We start from the raw sequence: 26889 nt of genomic DNA, 5'->3' as shown, positions 1-26889 counted from the left end.
ACTGGGCCAGGGGGGAAAAATCAGATCCCTCAGTCACCAAAATCAAACCAAAGCCTTTCCAAAGATTTCACTTCGTTCTGGGCCAGGCCACACAACAAAGTAGTCCACATAGCCTGCTAAGGCCGCAGACTTGCCAGCGAAGTTTGGGTATCAAATTGACTGAAACTGTTCTGTGGTCAAATCCTCAGATGCAGAGTGCCAGTATCTGCCATGGTGACTATCATTACTGTGAGGGATGCTCAGACAAACCAGAGCCAGGGGTCCCTGCAGCAACCTGCCCCTCAGCCAGACCATGTCGGGAAGAAAAGGGACATCAGTCCTGTCTCCATCCCCAGCTACTCTATCGTCCCCGTAGGGCTGTTGGCAGACGATGTAACATAAATGCAAAAAAGCTTTCAGGTTGCTTATGCCAGCAGATGGATGGCAAACAGCAGAAATAGCTGGTGGAACACAGAAGCAGCCTTACACCCCCGAACCTTCCTACTCAGCTCTAACGCAGAGGGGATCCTCATGGAAAATTTGCTGCCGCCTCCTCTATTACCCAACCCTTTCCAAGGGGCAAAAAATGATACTGCTTTTTGACAACCCTAATCAAATCATCCACATCAGTATTACAATAAAATTCAGGCACACTAGATTTTCTAACAGTTTCCATGGCTGTTTAGAACACCAGATCGATTACTTAATGTTACCTAGTACGAAAAAGTTTATACATAAAATGTTCAATTTATTCCTGTTTATCACACAAGTGAACTAAGCAAATGTTCATGAATACAAGTAATTTTATCTACCCTACAAGCCCTTCGTGGTTCAAGGGAGCTATGCACGTGCACGAGTGTTTGCAAGCCTAGGACCTAAGCATGCACTAAACAATCTAACAATACAGATAAGCCAGAAGACTCTGAAGACAAGTCTAAAAAGAGGAGGGTTTATATAATTTTGATGGGACTTTACTGCCTATCATTCTTAACCTCCTCTTTTGCTATCTGTTGACTTGAGGTCTTTCATTCTACAGCCTAAAAGTTCAAGTTCCCACATATTCACACTGAAGAACATTTGGTGTTCAAAGACTGTTCAGGGACAAGTTTTCAGAGGATTTTGGAACCCAGCTCTAACCATGAGGTGGTTCTGAACAATTTGGGCCCTACAATTAACGCCAAGTATTTTGTAGTTCTAGTACTTGTAATATTTTTACTATTTTGTGGGACTAGGAATCAAGTCTATGCTTAACCAGACCTCTGTCCTAACTGAAGTCCTTTCTGTCACCATTCGAAAGTGCTACTGAAGCAAAATATTAAAGGAAAACAAGGCATAAGTCCAAAGGAGCACTATTAAATTTGCAGGACAGGGCAGTGGATGTCAGGGCATACTGTCTAACCCACCTCCTCCGGCTCAATCAGCTTGAATTCCATGCCTCGGCCAGTCCACGCTATGAAGTGAGAGTTTGATGGGTCATCAAGAAGAGCTACCAAGAACTGCCACAGCTGAAGCGAGCCTCGCCGTTGATACGTAGGTCCCTCACGGTACATGCCTGGCTCCTGTTTGACATCACCTGCACAGAATAGCAACAATGTTAGATGAGCGATGTGCAAAAAGCATCATCACTTGGTTTGTCAGATAAACCAGCAAAGTAATCATTAGGGTTAATAAAACAGAGGGAAAGAATTCTTACTACCCAATCACCTACAAATGTAACATTTCCCTGTCTGCTGTTAATTGTAAACACTCTTACAATAACATATTCATAGACTAAAAAGTACCTAAATTCAGTCATTATTTATGGAAGTCTCCCTAAGCCTATCCCCATTTACTTCTGATGATACATGCAAATCTCACTTGCAAACCATTTTTGCAATGCCCTCTGTCTAAAGGAGCATGAACTATTTTTGTAAGCAACTCTGATGTCTGAAGAACTGCATTTGTGTACTATACTATGCACAAGCCCCTGTTTTGGAAATGTAATGTATGCTTCATAAAGCTGCAAAACCGTATTGAGCGAAACTTCTTTTGCATGCAAATGCTACTAAGGAAAATTTGACAAACAAATTTAAACAGCATGTGCTTTATGTATAGGTATGCAAATCCTGCAGATACGTGAGTTCCTCTGTGGCATACTGGACTTGCATATAAGCACATATTACTTTTACTCATATCTACATATTAGATTAGTATTCCCCCTGAAAAGCAGTAAGTTAATTCTTCTAAAATTTCAAGTCCAGAGGAAGCTTTTAAAAAACAACAATAATAATATTCTGCTAGCTGTTCCACAAACTGCCAATGAAAAGCTATCCTGCAACATCCATACTGTGTTGGTTTTAAATCATATTCATACTAAACAACTCATGCAAACAACAGCTGAAAGGCCTGATGCTGAAGCAGAGAATATTTTTTTATGCACATGATGACAGCAATCCTTGATATGCCCGTAAAATTCCTCATTTCAACTACCAGAACAGCAATACCCCCCCAATAAGCAGTGTGACCTGTTTTAATAGGGAAAGCCAGGACTTTACATTCAACCACAACATTAGGATGCTCTGATGGCCATTACGGAAGGGCTCCATGTAGTGAAAGTAAGAATAATAATATTAAACATGGAGCACTTCCTTTTGTAATCGGGAAAGAAAATTGAGTCAATAGCTGTGGAAAACAAATAAATCAACACAAGGCTTTTTGGTTTATGTGAGGTTCAAGTTCCAGTCCTGAAAGACCTTCTTTTTCAAGGACAGGATTTTTCTTTTAATGATAGCTGAGCAATGCACAAATAGCAAGTGCAGTATTACAGAGGATCAGATTCTTCGCTTGTGCCGATCTTTGATTTCAAAAGAAGCAGCTGGGAATCTACTTCTGAAACATCAAGACTAGTCCTGGGCTTATGCCACTTTTGGTTTACTGGCCAAAACATGAGAACACATGTGCTATTTTTTCCTCAAAAGTCATCACGCTACAAGTATAAACACACCTATTTGTACCACAACATCAATCTTCTAGAGTACAAGGTGTTCTCTCAATGGACAGTCATAGAAGCTAGCAGCAGACTGCTTGCTTTGCAAGTACACAAATATTTCCACAGATTTATTTCTTTTACTTTATTTGTACTTCTTTTCCATTTTTGTTCCTTTCCCTGTACAAACCCAAACAAACAAAAAGGATTTTCAAGAAAGGCACAGACAAACACTACCCCTGTACAGTTTTAACTTCTTCTGTTTACAGGGTCTGATCCCTTTCCCATAAATGTAAATATGAATTTGCCACTGGTACAGAAAACAGATCAGGTCCACAATCATTTTTGGGGAAGAAAAAAACCTGACATAATGTGCTTTAAAAAGGAAAAAAAGAAAAAGCACACATTCCAAAGCCAGGGTATAAAGTAGACTTTCAATAAATCATTCTTTCACTGAACGTGTCAATCCAGTGACAATGCAGTACTGGATTGAGCAATCTTCAGTTAGGTCTAATATTATTTAAAATCCTCTATTTATTTCTTGCTATTCCTTAGCAACCCCGAAATGCATGTGAGGGGGTTTGAGGAATGTGTAATTCTTCGGGTTACTTTAATTTTAGAGTCTCCTATTCTTCAGCAAACACAACAAACGCTGCTAGACACTCAATAGTTTTGTAATCCATATAAGTGATTCTCAGGGGAAAACAAACAAAATAAAGCAGGAGAAAAACCCCAAGAGTTCTCCAGCTCTATTTTTAGCTATGGTCAGAGAGCTGTTCACAAGTTTATCAGAAAGTACCTAATCTTTCCTGCTAAACTAAATAAAGCTAGACATGCATACACTGACACAAAGAAGCCACTCTAGCAAATTTAAGTAATTGGTTTCCAAATTATTTCCCAAAGCTGCAGACTAACAGAGTCACCAGCAAGAAATACTGAGTCCATCTACTTTGTGTATAATGAAATAAATCTGAAATCAACTGAGTTACACCAGGAAACTGATTTTACATCAGAGTAACTGAGGATAATTTGGGCCATTTATTTTAATTGTCCTCAAAATCCCTCTTGAAAAAAAATCTGTTGTAATGGGTAGCATTGTGAAAAGATCATTGATTTGTTATCAATCCCACTGGAAAATAAACCACTAGTACAATGTTTAACGTAGTGCAAATACACTGGCATAAACACAAAAATGTCCTATATGCTCACTCCCCACTATTCATCACTTCACAGAAGACAGCAAGACAAGAGGCTTAATCCGCAGTAAAACCAAAGCTGCTGCTTTCTCCACCGTTTTGTTAATTATAAGAACAGCTTTCATTAAATCTCAAACAACAAGCGGTATGTGATCGTCAGTGCAATGGAAATCCTCCTATTACTTCTCAACAGTACAGGAACTGAGCTCCTCTACCACAACTCTGGATACAGCATCTTTCGCTGGCAAAAGGCGAATGACATCCTATTGAAAAGGAGACTTTGGTTTCAAGAGACAAAGGTCAGCTTTGGTTGGGCGCACTGCAAATGGTGTGTTAAGGAATCCTAAATTGGAACGTTACCGAGCTTTTTTGATCAGCAACAGAGAAATGTCCCTCATCTCTTCCTTTTTCATCTCCCCACACAACAAAAAGAGAGAGAGATGTGTCATACGTACCGTCAAACTTCTCTGGAACAACGCAAGTGTCATCATAAAACTGCCTAGGTCCCTTTTCATACATGCAGCCTATAAGTTAAAAAGAGAGAGGTGTTTATATAAAAGATGCATGGAGAAAGAAGAGATCATAGACTTAATGCCAGAGGGAACACTAAGTCAGAGGAATCAGATTAATATCCCACATCCTTTACACACCACCCAATCGCAACATTTTGGCCTCAGTACAAGGGTGTTTAATTAATGTGTGCATTCCCAAAAGACTGTTAATCTCCACCTGCAAAAATGAAAATGCACCCATTTTTCTCTATGATTTATTCCAAAATGTTTGTCTCATTTCCTGCTTGAACTAGCATGGCTTTGACTTTTAACCATAAGTTCCTGCGGGTCTTCTCCCTGAGAGACTGAAAAAGTCCTACTCAGTATTTCCTCCTCACGCTCACAGAAGTCACCCCCCCGATGTTTCTTCCAATTAAGATCATTCTGTAAAATTTAATTTTTGTCATTAAAAGACACTCTCTGCAACCCTGCTTTCTTTCCAGCACTCTCTTCTGTACACACTCCTACTTTTAAGTATTATTTTAATGTTTTGCTTAATCAAGCACTGTATTGCATGCCAGTATCAGCCTCACCAGTGCTACTTAGCGAGACAAAACATCTCCTCCTCTCCTGCCTCTCTGTAACCCTCCTTTTGACTGTGCAAATATTACAGAAGGCCTTTTTGCCATACAGTTGCAATGTTTGGTTGGGCTGGTTTCCCACTGTGAAGCAGAGGAGGTGGCCCATCTCAAAATCATTTTTTCCAATATACTGTTTCCCGGTTCCATAGGTCTGGTCTACATTCAGCATATTAAAAAACCATTTTGTTTAATGTGCCCAGATTACCAAACAATTCAAACTGCTTTGTGTGACTGCCCTGTCCTGCCCGTTATTTACCACTCTGCCTATCTTTGTGCCATAAAGTTATCTATTAACTTTGCTCCGTATCTTTACTGAAAATGTTGAATACCAACACTCCTGATATCAATTCCTACAGAACTATAATAGAAACAATCCATTCAGAGATGATTGCCCAGTGACAGCCACTTCTAGATCTGTCAGTAGGCCAGGTCTTAATGTATTTAATGTGTACTTTATTGATACTGCTTTGTGCTAACTTCTTAATCAGAATGTAATGCAGTGGCAAATTGAATGCCATAAAAAGTCTAACTATAGGATACAAGTATCTTTATCAATCAAACTTTTAATCTCAGCAAAGAACAGAATCAGATTTGACATGACCTTTATTCCATAAAATCATGTTGACTGATTTTCAAACGCAGAAAACAAATATTTATTGAACATCACTGCTTTTTCTACGTCATTCATAACAATTTTACCACCTCCAAGTACTTACGAGCGGATAACATGGCTAGTATTTTTTTCCCCTATCTGTGCTGCGATTAAAACGCAAATCTGTTGACCTTAGCCCTGCAGTTTGTAGATTTTTCCCTGATGTCTTTCACCTCCCTTATCAAGCCTCTATACTTCATATTATTTCATATACCAAGACTGTTATAAATTTCCATCTCCTGTTTGATCCTCTTTGTTAAACACTACCTTTTATTTCTATTTTCTGCCTTTTTTTCCACCCCAGAAGCAGTTGGTCTTTTAGCCATATTTGTTATCTTTCCAGTTGCGTCTTTTCACTAGTGAATGAAGTCTTACTAGAGGACTTTGGTTCATACATCTGTTTGATTTCTCATCAATTGCAAAACTAATTTCCCTCATGTTTGTAAAATCTGTCCCTTGGAAGAAAACCAAAAAAACCCTAACAAACAAAAACCATATATTGACAAGCAAGATGCACCAAAGCAGGAGAGTAGAGGGTACAACCTCTCTTTCAGTGGCCGTTTTTTCTTAGTTCTGTTGGTCTTCTTATTTTTAATACATATAAAGCACTTTTACTCAGAATTATTAATTTTGGCAATGATCTAAAGCTCTGCTCTACTGAAGTCACTGGGTGTTTTGGTATGTATCATATGGCTGTACAATTTGGGCCTAAGTAGCACCAAAACATTGCAAAAATCCTAACAAAAGGAAAAGCCAAAAACCTTCACTAAATTTAAAGTATAATGGATTACGTAACAGTTAACCGAGCCTGTCACACCAATAGCCTGGAAAATATCACTTGAGCAGAATGGGTGAAATGGACCAATTTTTAAGCGTCTCTTCCTTTCAACTGCTAGAGGCTTTGAAAAGCAGAATGAGTAAATTCATAATAAAATTGCTTCCATCCTGACCAACCTGTGGCACTAAAAGAAGCTACAAAAAAAATCAGTGCATCAGAAACTCAAGATGGGAAAGGGAAAGAAAGATGATGCGAGTCTTCCCAGCAGCAGAATTAAACCAGTGAACCCCAAATCCCTCCAGGCTTTTTAATTTTTTACGTTTCTCTCATAGAAAAGTGGTACATAATAGAAAACTTAACTTCTGTTCTGTTTGGGTGAGCCAGGAAGCCTTCTTGCCTCATGTAAATGGAATGGCAGCTAGGCACTTCTGAAAGGAGAAGACGACAATGCTAGTCAAAAGACTGTCTGGAATTAAAAGTGTGCAGGTTATCAATGAGACAGGCTGCAGGCAGAAGAGCAACAAAAAGGATGCAAGTTACAGCAAGGGGGAACCTGTCAACAGTCAGCGTTTCAGAGCAGCATGCACGAGGCATGGCGGAGGAGAAAATCATAACGTGAGGATCACAGATCCCATCTAACACAGGCACTTGAACTCCAACTCTTATTGTAATCAACTTTGCTAAAAGCTGACTCTCACGACAATTACACTTTAGACCATTTACAGACCAAAAAAATCCACACAAGACAGCAGGAATATTTTAAACCCTGTGTTTGTATATCTATATTTGTAACTAATTTGACCTAACATTTTTAATCAGTTACACAGAACAGCCTGCCTATCACACTGGAGACTTATAAACTCTGCATTAATACAAGGAACATACAAGTGAATTTAGAGTAGGATATTGTGGTTTAGACTCTGGTTAAGGATTTAAAGGGTTAGTGACATTTTCTGCGATTGCTAAGCATTTAATCTAGGAATTCAGATGCATCAATTTCACCCTCCAGCTGAACATCCTTAAAACAAAAAAAGACACACACCCAAAAAAAAAAAAAATAGTGCACACATTCTAAGTAGTACAGACATTTATTTGTCATTCCCCACCTCTACTCAAATCTGCAAGAAGAATGAGAAAAACCAAACAGAACTAATGAAAATGGTGTTCTTTAAATGTCTTTCTATTCCCTCCCCGCCCCCGTGTCTTGCACTGTCCCCAAGTAGCCACATCCTGTGCACAGCGACTTGCAAACAGAAATGCACCATAAATGTTTGCCTTTCTAGACCATGTTTAACCCACTTCTTGGATATCAAAAGTCTTGCTTAACAAAGTCTATTTGATCTTGTGATAAACTCCTACCCTAAGCTATGCAATCTGTTACCAGTAACTTGTAACTCTTTAAGAGATGCAAACAGAGGTCGAAAGAGCAGACATTATTTTTCCAACACTGCCTACAGACTCTTTCAGACTGTGATTCCAAATTTCACTGTTCACTGATTAGCGATGAGTATCAAAGATTTGGCAGGATAAGAAAATGAAGTTTTACACCGACTTCACAAAACAAGTGAAACACAGGGCAGTAATAATAAATTTCCTCTAACAGCCCACAGTCTCTCTTGCACATCTGTGCCAAACTCTTCATTACCTCCTCTCTCGATGAAACACTTGGTGCCTGCCTGCTCAGGCCTCGAGAATCTCTAACGTCTCAGGCAGCTATTCCAAGCAACCACAGGAATCAGTGAATCAGTAATCACCCAAGTCAAGTACGGCTCTGTAGACTACAAGTCAAGGCTACAAGTAGTGGTTCACCTGCAAGGAATCACTCATGTTACCAAGTAGATTGAATTTTAAGGGGAATGGAAAAATCTACGTAAAAAAAGGAGGAAGTTGTAGAACTGAAACAGATGCTATTTTCTATTTTAGGTAAAAATTCACCAGTATTGGCAGCAAAACCCTTTTTGACTCATGAACTCCACTCTTGCAAAGTGATACAGCAGAGTATATGGAATAAAGAATTATGCACGCATCCAAGAAGTCATGTTCTTAGCCAATTCTGGGTTTCATCTCCCCTGCTCCTAAGTCAATTATAATTAACATCTGGAGTCTTTTTAAGGCGAGCATTGTTTGTACCAACATTACTTAATCTTCTGGTTAGCTTGTGCTTAAACAGTCCACAGAGGACCGAAAAATACAGCAAGGAAGAGTTTATTTCTCGTAAAGTAACTACAGTCTTGTTATCCTAAAGTGCTATCAGTTAATTTATGACTATCAGAGTGGGTCAGACTCTAATCAAATTGTAGAAACATTTCCAAAGTGATTATTCAATCAAATGACTAACATGGTTAATTAGGAGCCATAAACATTGCTCTGAAGTTCATCAAAGTAATGACTTGCCCAGAAAAATTACTGCTAATTAAATTGCCTGCTGCTTTCATTTCTACCTTATCTAATAAAAAGTCCAACCAATGAAATTTAGCATTGCATTTTTAAATTGTACTAAATGCTTGACTAAGACCCAGAAGTATTTTTACCAGCTAAGCGGAGCTACTTCAAAAGAAAACATTTTAGTGCAGAAATTACAGAGCAATTATATGTTTTCTTCTCCTTAAAGCATTGTTTCAAGACAACAAATGAGACAGAATTAGGCATAAAATACTTCCAGGGCAGGATCCAAGTGTTTGAGGTGACTGATTCTATCACCTTTTAGTAATTTTTAGTCTTTGAAAAAAAACATGCCTGGATTTAGGACACACAAGAAGCTTATTTCAGACTTTTAATGAAGTAATTCACATCGTAAAGTCACATCATCTCAAGAACAGTAGAGTCTCTTTAAAAAAAGCTGAACTAAAAATATGGAGACATAAAAAAAAAATTAATTTTTCTTTTATTATTAATTTGGAATACTTAGAGGTCATTCTTCATTGCTCCTCTTGCTAACAGCAACATAGCAGTCATCTTAAAACAATGAATACGGCCTTATATCATGTTGGTTTGAAACCATTTTTTTCCCAGTAGATGTTATTTTAAAATTGTGTGTAATCTAGACACTGCAGAAATGCCTTCTCATGTGGGAATGTCACAGAGGAAAATGCTGGAAATAAACTCTGCTGCGTCTAAATCAAAATACATCAAAGCAGAAAAAGCCCAAATAAACTTGCTCAGGACAAGAAAAATCTGCTACTGAATTTAGCAGGCACAGGTTCTAGGTTTCATTATCGAGTAAGACACGTGAGTGGTCCCTTGGTAAGGAAGTACTTCATACTAATTACCATATCAGAAATTAAAGGGTCAGGTTGTCTCAGCCTTGCATAACTCAATGTGGGTAAGGAATCCTTAAATCCTCTTTTCCAACTGTTTTTTGGAGATGAGTACCAGGTTTCAGACCCTGCGCAGAAACAGACAGAATTTCAGCCTGCATCCCTAGCCAGGTGAGACACAGATGCCTGTGGAAGCGGGAAGACGAAGCTTCTGCAGGCAACGGGATGACGTCACTGTCTTCTCCTGAATGAAGCAGAGCAAAGCAGGAACCAGAAACCTGAACCAGGATTTATTCTTCATCCATTCCTGTTTCTGACCTTACATAGCTTTCCTAACTAAAGGACATGTTACATTACACTCTAATTCTGAATTACTTTTTAGTTCACTTTATCATCACAGTCTGAAGATTTGGAGGCCCAGAGCACTGCCCATGTGCAGGTGACCACGCATGTGTGCTACAGAGTTACTGCATTACAAAGGTGCATGTGCAAAGACAGATGGGGAGACTGAGGTTTAGAAGGCGTGTGCAATCTGGAAGAGGGTGGGTGAAGAAGTTGAGCTCCCTGCCTGGCCCTGGTCCCTGCGTGGCAGCTCAGGTGAACAGTACGGCGTGCCAGCGAGTGGCTGTCTTATGCAGCAAGCCTGCTAGGAAGTCACTCAAATTCATAGAATCACAGAATGGTCTGGATTGGAAGGGACCTTAAAGATCATCCAGTTCCAACCACCCCTGCCATAGGCAGGGACACCCTCCACTAGATCACGTTGCCCAAAGCCTCATCAAACCTGGCCTTGAACACTTCTAGGAATGGGGCCTCCACAACCTCTCTGGGCAACCTCTTCCAGTGCCTCACCACTCTAACAGTCAAGAATGTCTTTTTAACATCTAATCTGAATCGACCCTCCTTCAGCTTAAACCCATTACCCCTTGTCCTGTCACTACACTCCCTGATAAACAGTCCCTCACCATCTTTCCTGTAGGCCCCTTCAGGTACTGGAAGGCCACAATTAGATCTTCCCGGAGCTGCCTTTTCTCCAGGCTGAACAATCCCAACTCTCTCAGCCTGAATTCATCAAACACCAACTCGTATCTGAAACTTGCCTACTTCCCTACAGGTATAAAACAAAGTGATGATACTAAAACTGGAACCTTCTTACTGTTTGCCCGCCTACTTCTTTGATTTACACTTCAGTACCAACTAAGTCATATTAAGAACAGTCCCCCAAAAGGAACTGTTCCCAAAGAAGCAGTTCCCCAAAACTTTGGAGGGACTCCACTGGCAGTGGATACAGCCAGTCCTGTAATTTAACTTACACCACAGCCTCCTCAATTGTCCTTTTGATCTGAAAAGTAATCACATGGGTTTTGGCTACTATATCAGCAATTCAGAATTGGTATATCTATATAAACAGACTTAAGTGTGCTGTGCCACTTGTCTTCCCATAGGCAAGAAATACTGCACACGCGGATTCTTTCCCTCTGTGGTACTGGGCACAGAAGGGCACGCACAAGCCCCTCAAATAGCTGGGACCAACCCAGCTCCCAGATGCCACTCAGACGGGTCAGCCTGACCCTGTGCTACACACGCGGAGTACACCAGTCCTCCTCCAGTGCGTTGCAGAGCTTCGCGCAGTGCTTACTTGAGCAATACAAGCATCTCTCTGGTACGTGGAGAGGTGGCTGGTGCAGTGGGAGACATTTTTACCAAGTGCAGAGACAAAGGTAGTCTTTTTAAAATAAAATGTTCAAGCCAGAACACATCATACTTTTGGCCTTAAACTTAAAAAATCACAATCACACTAAAAGTAACTTTTATGCTCATGGATTTCCAAGAGCACTGACAAACTGTTTACAAAGGAGTGCTTCATCCACCACTGAAACACATTTAGCCTCCTGGTGGAAAGCAGCTGTTTACCACCACCAGGAAGCTCCGACCAGCTCAAGGGTGAAAAGCAATACTGAAATCACTCTAAAACAGACAGGGCTTTTTGTGTCAGAAAGGCAATTCTTCAAACTAGATCGCAACAAGTGGCTAAGGTGGCACCAGGCATCACTAAGAAAAATACACGCTCTGTGTTTTGCAGGGAGAAGTATTGAACGATTCTTTTTGATCATGAAGCCTGTGATTTTGTAAACGTGCAGAACACATTTAGATTAAAACTCATATGTCTCTCCAAAAAAGAGACATTCAGGTAGAAATACTACAACTAATGACAATCTCCCTATACAGGAATTGCCTGAGCATATTTCACAACTCAAATGCTGGTGGATCAGGTTTTAGTTCACCTTTAAAAGCACTATCCCCTCAGAAGCTATGTAATTACAATTGAGTCCTAAAATTGGTAAAATCCTGACAATACAGAAGTCAGCATTATTTTTTTATTAGCAGGTTCAGCATGAAAACTGTAGGTGCACTGAAGTTACATGTGTAAAAATGAAATCAACCTAAAAATTAAGCATTATTTTCCCAAATCATTATGCAGTTTAAAAACATTCAGAATGGAATGTTTTGTTCATCGTTTTGTCTGTCACTAGCCTTCATATCAGCAATTAGGGGGAAAAAATTAAAATCTACAAGTATGCGCACTCATTGATAGACATATATTGCCTTCTAAAAAGTATCTAATTAAAATTTGTTAAGTTTAATGACTTACACCTTACTTGACAAAAACCTACCGGAGAACTAGATTTGGCCCCACCAGCTCGTGTCTAAGTGGAATTATTACATGCACACAGAAAAAAAAAAACCCTTAAGCAAACAGCTTCCTTTCCACAACTTTGGTTTTTAGATCTATGACAACATCTAATGCATTTTCTGAGACCAGATGTCAACAGCCTGTCTAGGCGATGTGTAACTTTTTATACGGCAGAACAGGAAAACAAAGGCTCATACATTCAGCTCTGAATTGAAATTCCACATGGACCTGATCTTTTGAGCACACTTTAAAATCATGTATTTGCTTTTATTAACCTCAGTAACTGTAAAATGTATTTTAAACATCGCTTCCCTTTGAATTCAACAAAAGACAGCAGTATTTTCGCTCTCCCTCGCTCCTTTTGTTGGTAATTTCACTGAAAAAAAAAAAAGTCTGTGTTGCTTTTTCTCCCCCGCCCCATCCCCTGCCTGTAAAATTGAAGTTGGACAAACACTGCACGGCTGAAGTGACATATTTGAATGGAATTCAGACCAACCAGTTCCTGTTTATGTTTCTGATTTGAGAATGTAGCCTTCTCATTCACTATACATTAGAAACACACCAAGGCCATAAATGGTGTCAGGTTGCAGGCAGGCAGGGCCAAGCAGCATTAATCATTACTTTAAGGCAACTGGCAAAAGCAGCAGCTGAGGGAACACTACACCCTTCAGCTCCGCATAAATGGACATTCCAGGGTTTGGCGTGTGTGGTGCGTTTTTTGTTTTTTTTTTTCTTTTCCCCTTCAGCATCCATTTTATGAATGAAACTTCAGGCTGCACAGAGTCCATTCATATAAAAGCTATGCTCGCAGGGCTCAGTCTCTCGGGATCAATCGGTCTTGGGTAAGGCTGATGTGATTGGTTTAAGGCAGGCTTCAGCCTTCCATTACTGATTTAAAATGCAGCCTGTGTCCATTTGACCTGCGTTAATGCACAAAGAGTAAATCCAGACTGCGCTCTCAATCCTCAAATCAAATCATTAGCCAGTGCCACTTACTGTAACTGTAGATTTAGAGGATATTTATCCATTTCTTTGAAAAACAGGGACTGCAGGACAATTTTTCAGATTGTATTGTCTGCTTTGAAAGGAAAATAGATGTATGGTCTCCTGCCTATATGCCCACATTAACTTGGTATTCAGGTTTTCCTTTGTTCATGAAGACAGTATTACCAAATGAATTCTATGCTAACTACAGATTTCTTTCAGACAGAACTAGTGAACAAAGGAAATCAGCTAGATGGGAAGCAAGTGAAAAGTTCAGATTCTGCCTTTCATAGCAATCTTCTGAAGTCCAGGCTTCCCAAGTTTCCTCCTCAGATGATCTTATTGTCTACCGTCATACCATCCAGCAGCAGATTTGTGTTTATGTGTTTTAAGAGCAAGTACAAAGTGCAGTGCAGCTTAACTACTGAAAAAAATCTACACTCATTCACTGAAGCAACACAGCAAAAGACAAGCTCCCGAAACAAGGTGAAATATTTTAAACCACAGAAGTGAGACTTGGGAAAATTGCAAAACCAAAAACGAGGAGGGGAGACTTCTTAAACCTACAGAACTCAAGAGCAAACCCCTATCCCTTCTCCCCCTCTGCCTTTCTGCCAGCCAGATTTTCATTGAGAACAATCGTACTGCTGTGTAAAAGAATTTTTTATGGCCATAAGGAGATGCAGTTTTGAGATGCACATACTGAAGCACCATATCCAGGAAAAGGACGGAGTCAGTTCTGTTTCACAGAGTATTTTATAAAACCGTGTTCAAAAACTGTGCAAATATTTGCAGCCTGACCAAAAAAAAAAAAAAAAAAGGAAGGAAAGAAAAAGAAAACCTAGAGAGAATGTGAGGAAAAGATTAAGCAACTGGAGGATTTATGAAGCAAGATCTCAACAACGAGTCACAGAGACAGACTAAGAGTACACATGCAAACTGTCTACAGAGATTTAGAGGTGGTACGTTAATACCAAGGAATTGTTTAGGATGAGCCAAAGAGGTGTAGCTATGAGCAAGGGAATGGAACTGATCAAAGAGAAAATTCAGGCTTACGATCAAGAAATATTTCTTAACTGTGAAGTCTATTAGTCTGTGAAATAATCTCCCAGGGGAATAATTGTAGTAATAATACTTAGCACTCATACAGCGCTTTACATTTTCAAAGCACTGTACAAAAATTAGCCAATATAATTAAAGACAGTAGCAGAAGCACCATGAGTTGTCTCATTTTAAATGCTGCACTGGTCAATGCACTAGAGAATATCCTGGAAAAAGCAAACTTGCACTGAATATGAGTGACAGCTAAGATTTCCTTTCTTCCTTCATACTAGCATTTCCAAATGTCTAAACTTTATCTCCAAGAAGTGCAACAGAATATCCAACTGTTGCTTAAAAAAAAAGGAAAGAAAAAAAGCAATCTGCAAATTAGGTAAATACACATTTATAACATGGATGGTAAAATGCTAACAACATCCTACACATGTAAAAGCAAACTTAGGAGGTAAAGAAGTGTCATAATTACAATTTCCTGGGGAACCTTGATACAGCTCCTGTGTTGCAAATGAATTATGATACAGCGTTTTGCCTGGGCACTCTTGTCTCTTGAGTGCCCAGGTCAAAACTGTTTGGGGGAGGGAGATCCATGCTGTAAACAGCTTTGCAGGTAGAGCCCCTGCTTCATTTGTTACAGAGGCTGGAAGTTGTGTACTTTATGAGGCAGAACATTTCAAGAAAGCTAAAGATGACGTCAAAATCAATACAGCTGAATGGTCAGTTTTAGGCCCCAACAAAGCCTATTCCAGCCCCAGCTAAGTTTTCCAATGTAGTCACATCACTTCTGCCAGATTTTTCGTATTATGCATTTCTTATTTGTGCAGTGCTTACACACGGAACCTAATCTGTTGCCAATGTTCTCATACGTCCTCATCTAGAAATACAAAGAAAGTCCCTAGCAGCTGAGCTTTGAACGTACATAACACATCATGTTCTTATCCAGTCCTAACGGGGTACCCAAAATAAACAGGTGTATATATCTGATGTGTCTCTCTGCCTCCACTCATTGCTCTTAACAGTTCCCCATCTATTCTCACATGCCAACACAAAGTATTTATTGCTTGTGAGACCTCAGGAATTAAAGGGATGAGCAACTCGGAAAGCAAGACATGGAAGCTAATAATTCTGTCTGGATAGTTCATTCCTTAAGTGATGTGACTAGTATCTTGGAAGAAAACTTCGGAAGTGACAGAGACAGAATCCAAATATTCTAAGGCCCGTTCAATCGTGAGGCTACCCTGAACTCGTAACTGTGAGAAGAGCCCTGCTAATGCCTCAAACTTGCTCAGGAAAGACTCTATAATCTCTCTAGATTTCAACAGATAAATTCTTGGCAATCAGTAATAAGTACATGCAAGCATCATCTCCTCCTCTACTTCTTTCTAACACCACCATGCAACAAATTTCAAAGTTCCCAAAGACATGGTCACAAAAGAACTTTCCAACCAAAATAACTATTTAAATTGGGCAAAACAAAATATCAGATTTAAATTTACTAATTTAAGATGTCGTTTTAAAACTAGACTTTTTGTATTAACTGATGCATGCATAGCTAGAGTCATACCTTAGTATATTTGCAAATACACTACATTAAGTAGGGAGGATCAAGCCTGCAAAGATCCTGCTTAAAAATAAAGCCCAGAATAGATGAGGTTATCTCAAGTTTGGCCTTTTTGTTTAAGTACCTGAATACATGAACTGAATTCTAGAAGTGCTAACTGTACAGGAATGCCCACTATTAGCCCTTGCAAACAAAGGTTTTGGGAAGCCTTCTGGCATATATTCATTTATGATTCTCAAAGCTCTGTATTTCCTTGGCTGCATCTTTGTGCTGCATCTTTGTGCTTAGAGTTGCTAGATATAGCATCAAGTACTAATACATCTGACTGGCAGCCATGAAAAAAAAAAAAAAATCCGTGGCAGAAAATAAGGTCTGATTGATTGAACATGTATGATGCACTGTGACTTCTAGAAGTGTGGATGGATAAGGAAGAGCTTCTACTCTGTTGACATTTTTCTTTTTCCATTATCTCAAACATTCTGCAGTAGAAATTGCATACCTGCAATTACAATTACAACTAATTGATCTGCCATTTCCCATGTCATAATTAATGTCATGTTTTAATAGAGTTATAATCATTCCATAATAATGCTTTTCATTCACCAGCTTCCCACAAAGTATAAAAGTATAGTGCACAAAAGCAATGAACTTTTATGAGGCTCTTTCAAAAACATCCCAAAAGGAACATCTCAGTGTATTACAATGAACTTTTTAAATATGTTTCTATAGTCTTATCAGAGCTGCAATAAAATACCATGCAAAAAGACTTTTCACTCCGACATTCCTCCTTCCCTGAACATCCATAGGTGAAAAATGAAATCAATGATTCAGTGACAAATACATTATGTTTCCTAAGGGGTTATTTAATGTACTTTTAGCAAGGATGGAAAATGATGGTTTCTAGAGAACAGATGGTAACAACACAAAATATCAACAGACCACAGTTGTTGACTGCAATTTATGGAGTGTACAGATGTGTCAACTTAAATGCAGTGATTCTGAGGCCAATAAAAGTACTTCCTGATACCAACAGATTAATTTTTCATGACCACTGGTTACACAGCTATTACATTTTTAAAAACTAATTATTCATCTACAAAAGAAACAATTTTGCTTGAACGTCATTACTATAAAGTGGAATGTTGTTCTTGCTGGCATTAAAAAAAAAAGGCATGACAGGATTGGATACAAGTTTGTACATCTTCCTTAAAGAGTAAAATTTCCTGCTTTTTTCCATAAAGAATATTCCAAAGAAAGACGAATGCTAGCGGCCAACCCAGATTTAAAGTAATAGTATGCCATAAGGAGATCCTACTTCCTAGCCAAATATGAAGCACGCTTACAAAAGGGCCTTTTTTCAGCCTTTAATTTAGCAGGATGAATAACGGTGCTTGTGAAGGTTGCAAGGGACTGGCAGTGCCTGAAGCTGCAGTCCCCCATTTATTATCCATTGCCACATTAACTATGCAGACAGTCTCTCCCATGCTGTTCTGTAAGACGAAAGATACGTGACTGCCAAAGCCACCTATCTCAGATCCTTCATCAACGAACAGGTTGAGTTCTAGATCTGATCCTTGTAATCTGAACCCATTTACATCTTGTCTTATATTTCAACTTGGAGAAATATTTCACCTCTGGTTTCCTCCTTGTATAGGCCTAACTCAAATGTACATAAGGATTGTTTCTTTGCTTGTCAAGGATAAGAAAGGAGAGAACAGCTCTACTTCCCAAATTCCCCTGTTCTAACACAGATATCAACTCTAAAACAAGCACTTTACATTAATGATACCACAAAATATCCCACTAAATAGACAATGTTAAATTAGCTACAGAAAAGACAATAAAAACCAGTTCTCCACTGTATCAAATTGCAAGTTTGTCAAGGGCTAAACTTTCAAAGGAGACCTCAACTCAGCTGCTGTGTAGCCTTTGGGAAATAAACTGCAAGAGCATCTAGCCACAGACTGAACCAGCAGGAAAGCACTGCAGGTACTGCAGCACCCCGAAGAAGAGAGGGTCAGACTGAAGTCAGACAGGGCCACCCACTGCCCCTGCTCAACTCAGCGTGCATGTGTACGAAAGCAACATATCCTCCTCCAGAAGCACGGTAAGGACTTACTGAAATCCCTCCCTTTCAACAGCGTGGCATATACAAAGCAAGACAGAGGCAGAGACTGAAGAGGAGCTGCAGAAATCACTTACACCAAAACTGAAAAATGTGTTTTGATTGCATTTTATTGGCTCCATACTGATCAACTGTTTACCCCACCTAGCCCACTTATCCTGTTTTAATCTCAGCTTCTTTCCATACCACCTTCCAGCTTCCTTCTCCTCGTTACTTCACATTCATTACTAAACTCTTTTTTGCTTCCCTAATTCTCTCTCTCTTTTCCCAAATATAATATAAATATTATGTTTAAATTGTGGCAAACATTTACAGTGTTATTCCCTTGATTTATGCTTTTATCCTTTCTCTCGCTTCTCTTTCCTATTTTGACCAGAAGCTATTGAGAGCAGGCTCTGCCACCACCTCCTCTGTTTTGTACTGTCCAGAGCAGTAAGGCTCCATTCCAGTTGCCCTATAAGCACAACCATAATAAACATTATTAATAGCAACAGCGTATTCTCTACATCAGCAACCTGGCATCACAGATTATGTACCTCCACAAAACACAGCAGTATGCACAAACTGAGAAGCTGACACCAATTTGGCTGATTCTTCTCCCTCATTGGTTTTATAGCTGTATAAACCCCACTTCAGCGGAGTTACTCCTGATTTAAAGTAGTGCAAGCAAGAGGAGAAAGAGCCCTCTATTGCTGGCAGACAAATGAAAGAGCTCGTAAAAATGGAGCACACAAATTCAGAGGTCAGAGATGAGATAGTACAGAACAAGTCCCCTCTTAAGCAAAGCTCTATTTTGCACCCATGATTTTTTCCTTCTCTGGCTTCTTTAACCAGTACACTTTCTGGACAGAGAGTTCTGGAAAATGAAATCCTTTACAGAGCAAGTAACGGTGGCACAGGTCACACTGTACTACGTAGCAATCTTACTACTTCTTAAGTTGTCTCAGACATGAATTACTTTGGGAGACTTAGAAGCCAAAAGAGCAAGTTTCAATTCATACGACCAAAACACCAATAGCACTGTCTTGGACTCATTTATTACTTTACAATGCAGAACTAAAAGAGTCTCACCTACCTGAATCATACGCAAAATCTCTAGGTTCCTGTTTAATCATCAGAGGAGGGGGGAAATTTTGACTGGCTGCATTGCCAACCATAGCGTTGTGTTCATAAACTGGATCGTGGTACTCCTGCTTAAAACCTTGAGGTGGGAAAGGGATGTTTGGCTCAGACATCTGGCGCTGATATATCGGACGTCCTTCCCTTGGCATTGCAGGCAAAGGTGGGAAAGAATTGCAAGGTTCAGAGAGCTGGCGGCGAAATCTAGGATGCAAGTGAGAGAGGTCATGTAAAGGACTTGAGCTACATTCCGTTTCCCAGAGATCTTCACAGGTCATGATTAGTGGCTGTATCACTTTCTCAGTAGCAAACATTTTGCGTATGATCACGCCAAGTGCTCCCATCAGGATCACTTGCATTGCAGAACAGCAACAAGCAAGAAATGAAAAACCCACCTATTAATACCAGCTCTAAGACCTGTTCCTACTACCATCCTCTTTGCTTTCAGTATCTTGTCTCAACAGAAGGGGCAAAGTGAAAATGCACTAGCTTCAAAACAGTGGAAGACTGACATCCTATCGTAGTAACACGAAGGAGACTTAGGTAGCTTCTCTGTTCACAAGTGTTAGCGACATATTGCTTGTACTCTAATTTAGTCTTACCATTCTTACTGTTACACGGAAACCATTCTGACCACAACACACACAAACATTTTGAACGAAGAGTGTTGTCTGCTGTAACATCTGGAATCATTCCAGGGTCCACAGTTCTGTCCTCTTGGGGATAGCACCATGGGAGATCTACCTGCAAGGCTGGCACTGCATTCCAGCTCTAATGAGAAGGGAATGTAAGCGCCCTAGAAAAAGCAGAGGGTGCAAATTTTTGCTAAGAGAAACAATGCTTAAGAATTCTCCTCACCTTGACTTGCTCCCTTGGTCACTTCTACATCAAAGAAGTCATCCATACAAGCCACGCTGCCATTTGGTACTCCCAAATGGTCTTCAGTAGGTATAAAATCTGAGAATTCAGTTTTAAATTAACTTCATTTACATGCAGCACTACTCAAGAACTGATGCTTCTTGTTTCTTCCATAAAACGTATCTACCTGAACTAAAAGGCCTGAATGGAATTACATGGACGTCGTAAGACAACGTGCAGGTTCAGAAGCGTAGAGAAGAATACAAGGATGCAATTTTCCCACCGTGCTGTGATGAACTGCACAAAGTCTTCCTGTCATCTCCTGCAGATTACCACAGTAGTGGTAACCACCACTCTGTTAATATTGTGTCTGCACTAATCCACAGCAGATGCAATGTTCTTGCAACAAATTGCTTACTAGTCCTGTTATCACTCATCATGAACAAGACACACTTTTTAAAAAAATAAGAAGAGAAACCTGTGCCCTTCTCTACAAGTTTCTCACTGACACACTAAAAAAAAAAAAAAAAAAAAAAAAAAAACAAGAACTAATCATTCTTCAGCTTCCTGTACTTTGTTTCTGAACCGACTTTGGTTCACACAAGCAAAACCAGACATTCTCTTGAAGAAAACCGGGTGAGTGAAGAAAGCAGGGGTTTGATTGCACAGGCAATACAATCCTTAACTACCAACTCTCATGTACTACATGTTTCTGAAACAATTTAAACTCCACTAACGTCTATCATAATACTGCTGTGAACTTAGTCTGACAAATATTTACTGACATAGCTTAATTACAAATACTGTGGGAGCTACAGAGACAGAAACTATTACAATGTAGTAGTGGAGACAAAAAGAATTTTTTTAATGCTGCTGTAAATATTATGTTTTGCAGTAGAAAGAGTACTGCACTGTAACATTGGGTTTTGCAATTCCACCTACACCTGCAGAAAATAAACTTAGAAACTCAATGTATTATGAAACAGTTAGGCTGACTGGCGCTGCATTCATTTCCCTCTTTTCCTTTTTTCATTAGCCAAAAAAAGAAGCAGAAATTATCATTAAGAACTGTCAAGGAGTGAATCAGAAAATTGCAACTTGAAGTTAAAATAAGAAACAGGCTCACTCACAAAGCCTCAAAGGAAGTTAATAATACTTGTTGTACTGGAAGCTTTGTATGGAATCAAGCCATTTGTTTATACAAGTGGATTTGATTCCTGTTGGTACTTGTTAGGACCACTTATCGTTCATACATTCATGCCCTGTATGAAGATGTATGGGCTGTACATTCTAGATACTAACGCTATCTTATGCCACCGATGCATCTTCCAAAAAAATATGCCTTGAGTTAGAGATTTATATGTGAACTCACATAGGTAAGTCATTTGTTTAAGTGACATTTTCTGAATATGCTCATTGTAGTAGCGTATCACCTTGTAAATCAGCAAGATTTGAATTTCACAAAAATATGAAGCACACGTTTTCTTCAAACAACTGGAAGTGAAAAGATTCAAAATAAATGGGGAAAAACGGGGAAAAATACCTTCCAGTTCAGTTGTGCCTTTCTTTAAAAAAGGAGAAAAATGAGATTTTTTTGGCCTGAGTCAGCTATTTTGGACTTCACTAGAACACATGATGTTCTATCACAGAAGGGAAGCATTAGCGCAAAACGCCCTAAAGAACATGAATGTCAAAGACGGGAGGGAGCAGGGAAGGGGAATCATGTAAAGAGCCTGCAAAGGTTGTGCAGAGCAAGTGTTATGGGTATAAAAGAAATACACTAAGGTGTACGCAAATCTCTATAAATACTCAAATTAGGGCTGACATACAGCTTCAGTACTCTCTTTACAAGTTTTTCTAAAAGAAAAATATTTTTTCATTTGAAAAATCTTACTACTGCTCTCTGCACTGAAGCTATTTAGTTTCTGAAGATGTCAGCCTCCTGAAAACTTGACTTTGGTGTATATACAGAAACACATTTATCCACCATCCTGTAATCAAATCTGCTGCTTGGCTTCACTGGGGGCCTGCGTGGTTAGACCACAGTCCATGGAGGGAGAAAAGACAGTGACTATGGCAGCTGAAGGGGCCGATTCAGTGTTTCCTCACCACCAGAAGGGCTTGTACAGAACCCTAGGTGATAACTTAGAACTATCTCAGCAGAGCACAAAACAGGAATATAAACCTTAGCAACGCCCTTCAGAAGTGATGTGCACAAATCCCTGGAGACAATAGCCCTTATTAGAGCAGAAGCAAAAGCGCACTCCCAATAACTGTGATTTTCTTTTCAGGAGCTTCTCAATTTTCTAATTCTTAAGCGTTAAGTCAAGTTTCTAAACATATGTATCTCTTTACGTACAGCTGAAATTTTAAATTCTCAGAGCAACCACACAACACATCGGACAAAAACAGGTGCATGCAATAAAGGTTAGGACAGAATTCCACAACCAAGTGTTTGGTCTCAAAAACCAGGGAAATCCAGCATATCTGTTGCAGCAGTGAGCTAAGAAAGATAGTTGTCTGGGGACTTCTAACGGATCACAACAAAACAGGGTGACTCAAGGACAGTTTAAGCTTTAATTCTAGTCTCTAGCTCTTGTGGCTTTTACTCAGACTAATGTTATTTAAGCACAGTTTATGTTGGCATCTTTGTTTGAAATGCTGTATTTCAAAAGGGGTTGGAAAAATGATCCACCCTTCCAAAGAATATTCTGAAGCATGGCCACTTATCTCTTAGATAGGTGAATTGCTTAGCAAGAGGTCAGATATTTATAGCCAGATCATGCCTGCTAGTGACTTCATTACCTCGTAGGACTTACTAGTCTCAAGTGAATCACAGAATAGCCCAGGTTGGAATGGACCTTGAAAGACCGTCTGGTCCAACCTTTCGTGGGAAAGGGAGCCTAGATGAGATCATCTAGCACCCTGTAATCACTCTCACATGACAAAAGCAGCAGGTCATTAAACTCTGTCACTGCCAATATGAACTCCTACTGAAGTCCATCAAGTCAGGTGCCAGACTTTCATAAAATACACGTATTTCTGACACTCTGAACCTTGCTGGCTTTCACCTTGGTCCCCCAACCCAAAAGGGAATAGTTATGGGCAGGAAACCAGTACTACCCTACATAAGAGACTTGCAACCACAACTGACATGGCTTCTGCATGGCTCCCTCATGTGTTTTGTGGTTTACCTGTGGTCCATAGGGAAGCTATTGTCTTGAATGGACTGGGATGGAGGGAGATGGGTAGGGAAAACCCGGTCAGGTTTAGGAGTCTGAGCTGAGTTTGGGGAGGCATGGTGCAGTGGTGACACAGGAGTGCTGGATGGCGTCGGTGGGTTGGAGGGCCTCATTCCCACTTGTGGCTTCTGATCATAGGCACTGTCAGTAAGGCAAGGGGAAAGAAGGTCAGGTTATTTTCTCTGAAAAAAACCCAAACATCAATGTAGCATCTACATCCAGAAAAAACCCTCAAGTCTCACAGTTATAAGCTTTTTGTTATAGTTATCTTATTAACCAGTTTGGGGCAGAGAAATTCTCTACTTTACATTGTGAAAAGCACAGAAAAAAATCACGTTAGGTGCAACTGGTTCAGCACAGCATTTTCTTCTCTGGGGCACAGAAATGTATTTTTAAAGGATTCAGTCTTACAGTGACATTCTAACAGGAGATATACAAAATACATAAAAGTAGAAGCACCTGGACTAGAGCACAAAGAGCCGGCAGTGCCTGTCAAGACTCTTTTTTAGAGCTTGCACAAACCACAAAGTGAGACAGTAAAACAATACAGCTAGAGGGAAGGGATCTGACCCAGAAAAACAATGGTATGTTGGCTTAGCTACCCACACTAGGATGTCAGCAGCCTCTCCCAACAGCATTTTCCTCCCCCCTCCTCTCTCTCAAAAATAAAGTGCTGGTCCTGCAAATACATAGGTGCTATTTTCAAAGATATCTCAAATCAGCAAAGGATCTGAGCACACTTTGATCTTTCCTCTTTCTAAACAGGAAAAACACAGACATTAGGCAGATAGTAAGCCCAAACTTGCATACTTTCCTGTCATGTCCCCTAGCACCTATCAAATCCATCAATGTATGCATCTGATTTTTGAAATCAACATCACTCCTCTATGACTGGCAAATGTGCCAGTCTTTTTTTTTTTTTTCCTACCCTCCATTTCATAGCCAAAAAGTTAAATGTAAATGCTTTAAGTGCTAACAGTTTTGGTAGTACATTAATGCGAATAAAAACTCACAAGCTAGATGAAAGATTCTAAAATAGACTGAAATGTCAATAAGAAACCCTTCAATGCTGACAATAAAGGAAGGAGTGACACATAAGTGCAAACCAAAAGAAAGTCAATAAAGAATGCAGTGGTATCAAGCCCCTCCACCACCCACAAATAAATACAGCTTTTATTATCTATCCCTATAAAAGAAGACAACTTGCTTTTGAATAGGTAACAAAGATGTAGAACCTAATGAAATACTATTTTAAATTGTAATCACCCACTAATACATACATGTAACATCTGCAAAACTTGTCAAATACTGTGTTGCTCAGACCTGTCAATCTCTTGCCTGTTATGCAGATACCTCTCTCTTTCCTAATGTGTGTAATGCATTTTGAAAGTACTTTCAACACAACTTGCAGAAAACAAGACACTCCTCCTTTCTATTTCATGCTTGCACCCTGGGTTTTTAAACTCTGGCTATCTCCCATGGAGAAGGAATGGAGAATATGCATTTTGATGAAAAACACTGCTTTAAAATGGTTATGTAAGTGTTTGATACAACTGTAAACAACTCCATCAGTGTTCATCAGCTAAATGCATTATCTCATCAGTCTGTTATCTGCTGAAGAGGTAACTTTTATAAGATCTCTATTATGGTTTTATTACTCTTTAGTCAGTCCTCATTTAAATCAGCAGTTCTCACTGCAAGCGTGCTCCTGATTGCTTTACCTGACATTGTACAGGCACTTTTCCCCATAACTGAACTTGAATGGTTGCTCTTGACTGCAAGCGGAGCCAAGTTCTGAACATGGGCTATGGGGTTCCTTCTTGATTTTCACAGGGAGACCATGAAAAGCCACTGGAAAGAGAAAGAAAATGTAATTAAAACCCAAGTACAATATTAACAGTGAGCTTTCTCAAGCAAGCTAGACACTGCTAATTAAACACATGATTAATTAAACCATTGTAATACTGAAAACAATATAGGAAATAAACATTTCAAATATTTCTTCGGGTGTCAACTGAAAAATAGACACCAGAGATCCTTCACATTGGCTATTAGCACTTTTATTGTTTAATAGAATGATGGCCAGGATCCCATCTCATTAGCAGAAAAATAACAGCCCACTTATATTTGGCTTAACTACTGTAAATGTTGTCAGAGGCAAAATACTTCCCAGGCACCAAATGTTTCTAAGTAATATTAGTGAGGTAGCTTTTAGCTATAAATGCAATAGTAGTTCACTTCAAAGAATGCTGCACAAATGACTCCAAAATAAATTTCTCATGTATCAGCCTCAAGTATATGATCAGTAATCTTTTTTGTCCCACACAATGCCTGAAAATTTGCAGTGAAACTTATGAAACTGGATGATTACATGCGCCTTTAGTTATAAGTAATGTCTGAAAAAAAATAGACAAGAAATGGCTTCAGTAATTCTACTCAAAAATAGACAAGATAAAATCCTGGCCTCACCAAACTCAATAGTAAATGTGATACAGAAACAAATTGAGAAAAAAAAGATTAATCATACTTTTTTAAAAGGTAAAAAGAACAGAAGGAGTGTGACAGAAATGCAGCATTAATTAGAAGCACAAGTTGGTCTAGATTAAGAAAAAGGCCAAAGGTAAAGACAAGGTTAACCAGAATATTAGTTTAAGCCAGCCAACTTTCCTTATTTCATATCCAATCTTAACCAAAATTAAAGCAGAAGAAAATTCAAAGTTCACCTGACATAGACAGATCTAAATTAAGTGGCTAGGAGGACAAAGGACTAAAAGACACGTATGCAACAGCTTGAAAAGACGCTCTTCAAGTTTTAAATAAAATTAGTTAGTAAATACATTTTTGAACTCTGAGAAGCCTAGAGTTCGGAGATCAATTTTATCACTGATTTTTGATGTTGTCACCAAAACACAGTAGTTTGAACATCACGCTCCAGCCTGACACAGACAACTTGCGCCTTCAGGGAAATCCACATACAGGTAGCAGTCCCTGTTAGAGAACCTCAGCCCAAAATCAGGCCATTATTATGTATCATCAAGTAGCATCTTGCCCTCTCTCCTACACCTGAACTTCGGAAAGTCATTTTGTTACACACTATACATTTTGTGATACTAATGCACCTGCATACACATGCATGTGTTTGGTGGGAAGGGGGAGGTAAATGAAATGCTGCCTAAGCTGAGTATCAGAACCAATAAACTCTGATTTATAAGTATCTGGATTCCAGTAAGATCAGATTCCAGATTCTCACCACGGGTTTTCCCATGCTTGGCCAATGTTCAGAGAACTCT

At 39.4% G+C, this 26889-nt stretch overlaps 1 protein-coding gene across 5 annotated transcripts in view; it reads right to left on the bottom strand.

The window, feature by feature from the left end:
- Window positions 1–26889, bottom strand: part of ETV1 (ETS variant transcription factor 1) — a 66821-nt gene that overhangs the window by 7549 nt on the left and 32383 nt on the right. For 3 of the 5 annotated variants that reach the window (XM_075746086.1, XM_075746087.1, XM_075746089.1), the window contains 6 exons: window positions 25321–25450; window positions 23552–23740; window positions 19456–19703; window positions 7064–7130; window positions 4596–4666; window positions 1383–1552 (listed from right to left, as the gene is read on the bottom strand). In XM_075746086.1, the coding sequence (XP_075602201.1) occupies window positions 1383–1552; window positions 4596–4666; window positions 7064–7130; window positions 19456–19703; window positions 23552–23740; window positions 25321–25450 (875 nt within the window). The remainder of the gene's footprint in view (window positions 1–1382; window positions 1553–4595; window positions 4667–7063; window positions 7131–19455; window positions 19704–23551; window positions 23741–25320; window positions 25451–26889) is intronic. The other 2 variants (XM_075746088.1, XM_075746090.1) reach the window with 1 other exon arrangement.

The sequence above is a fragment of the Balearica regulorum genome, chromosome 2 (assembly GCF_011004875.1).
Source record: "Balearica regulorum gibbericeps isolate bBalReg1 chromosome 2, bBalReg1.pri, whole genome shotgun sequence".
Taxonomy (NCBI): domain Eukaryota; kingdom Metazoa; phylum Chordata; class Aves; order Gruiformes; family Gruidae; genus Balearica; species Balearica regulorum.
This window is presented reverse-complemented; position numbering and strand designations above follow the sequence as displayed.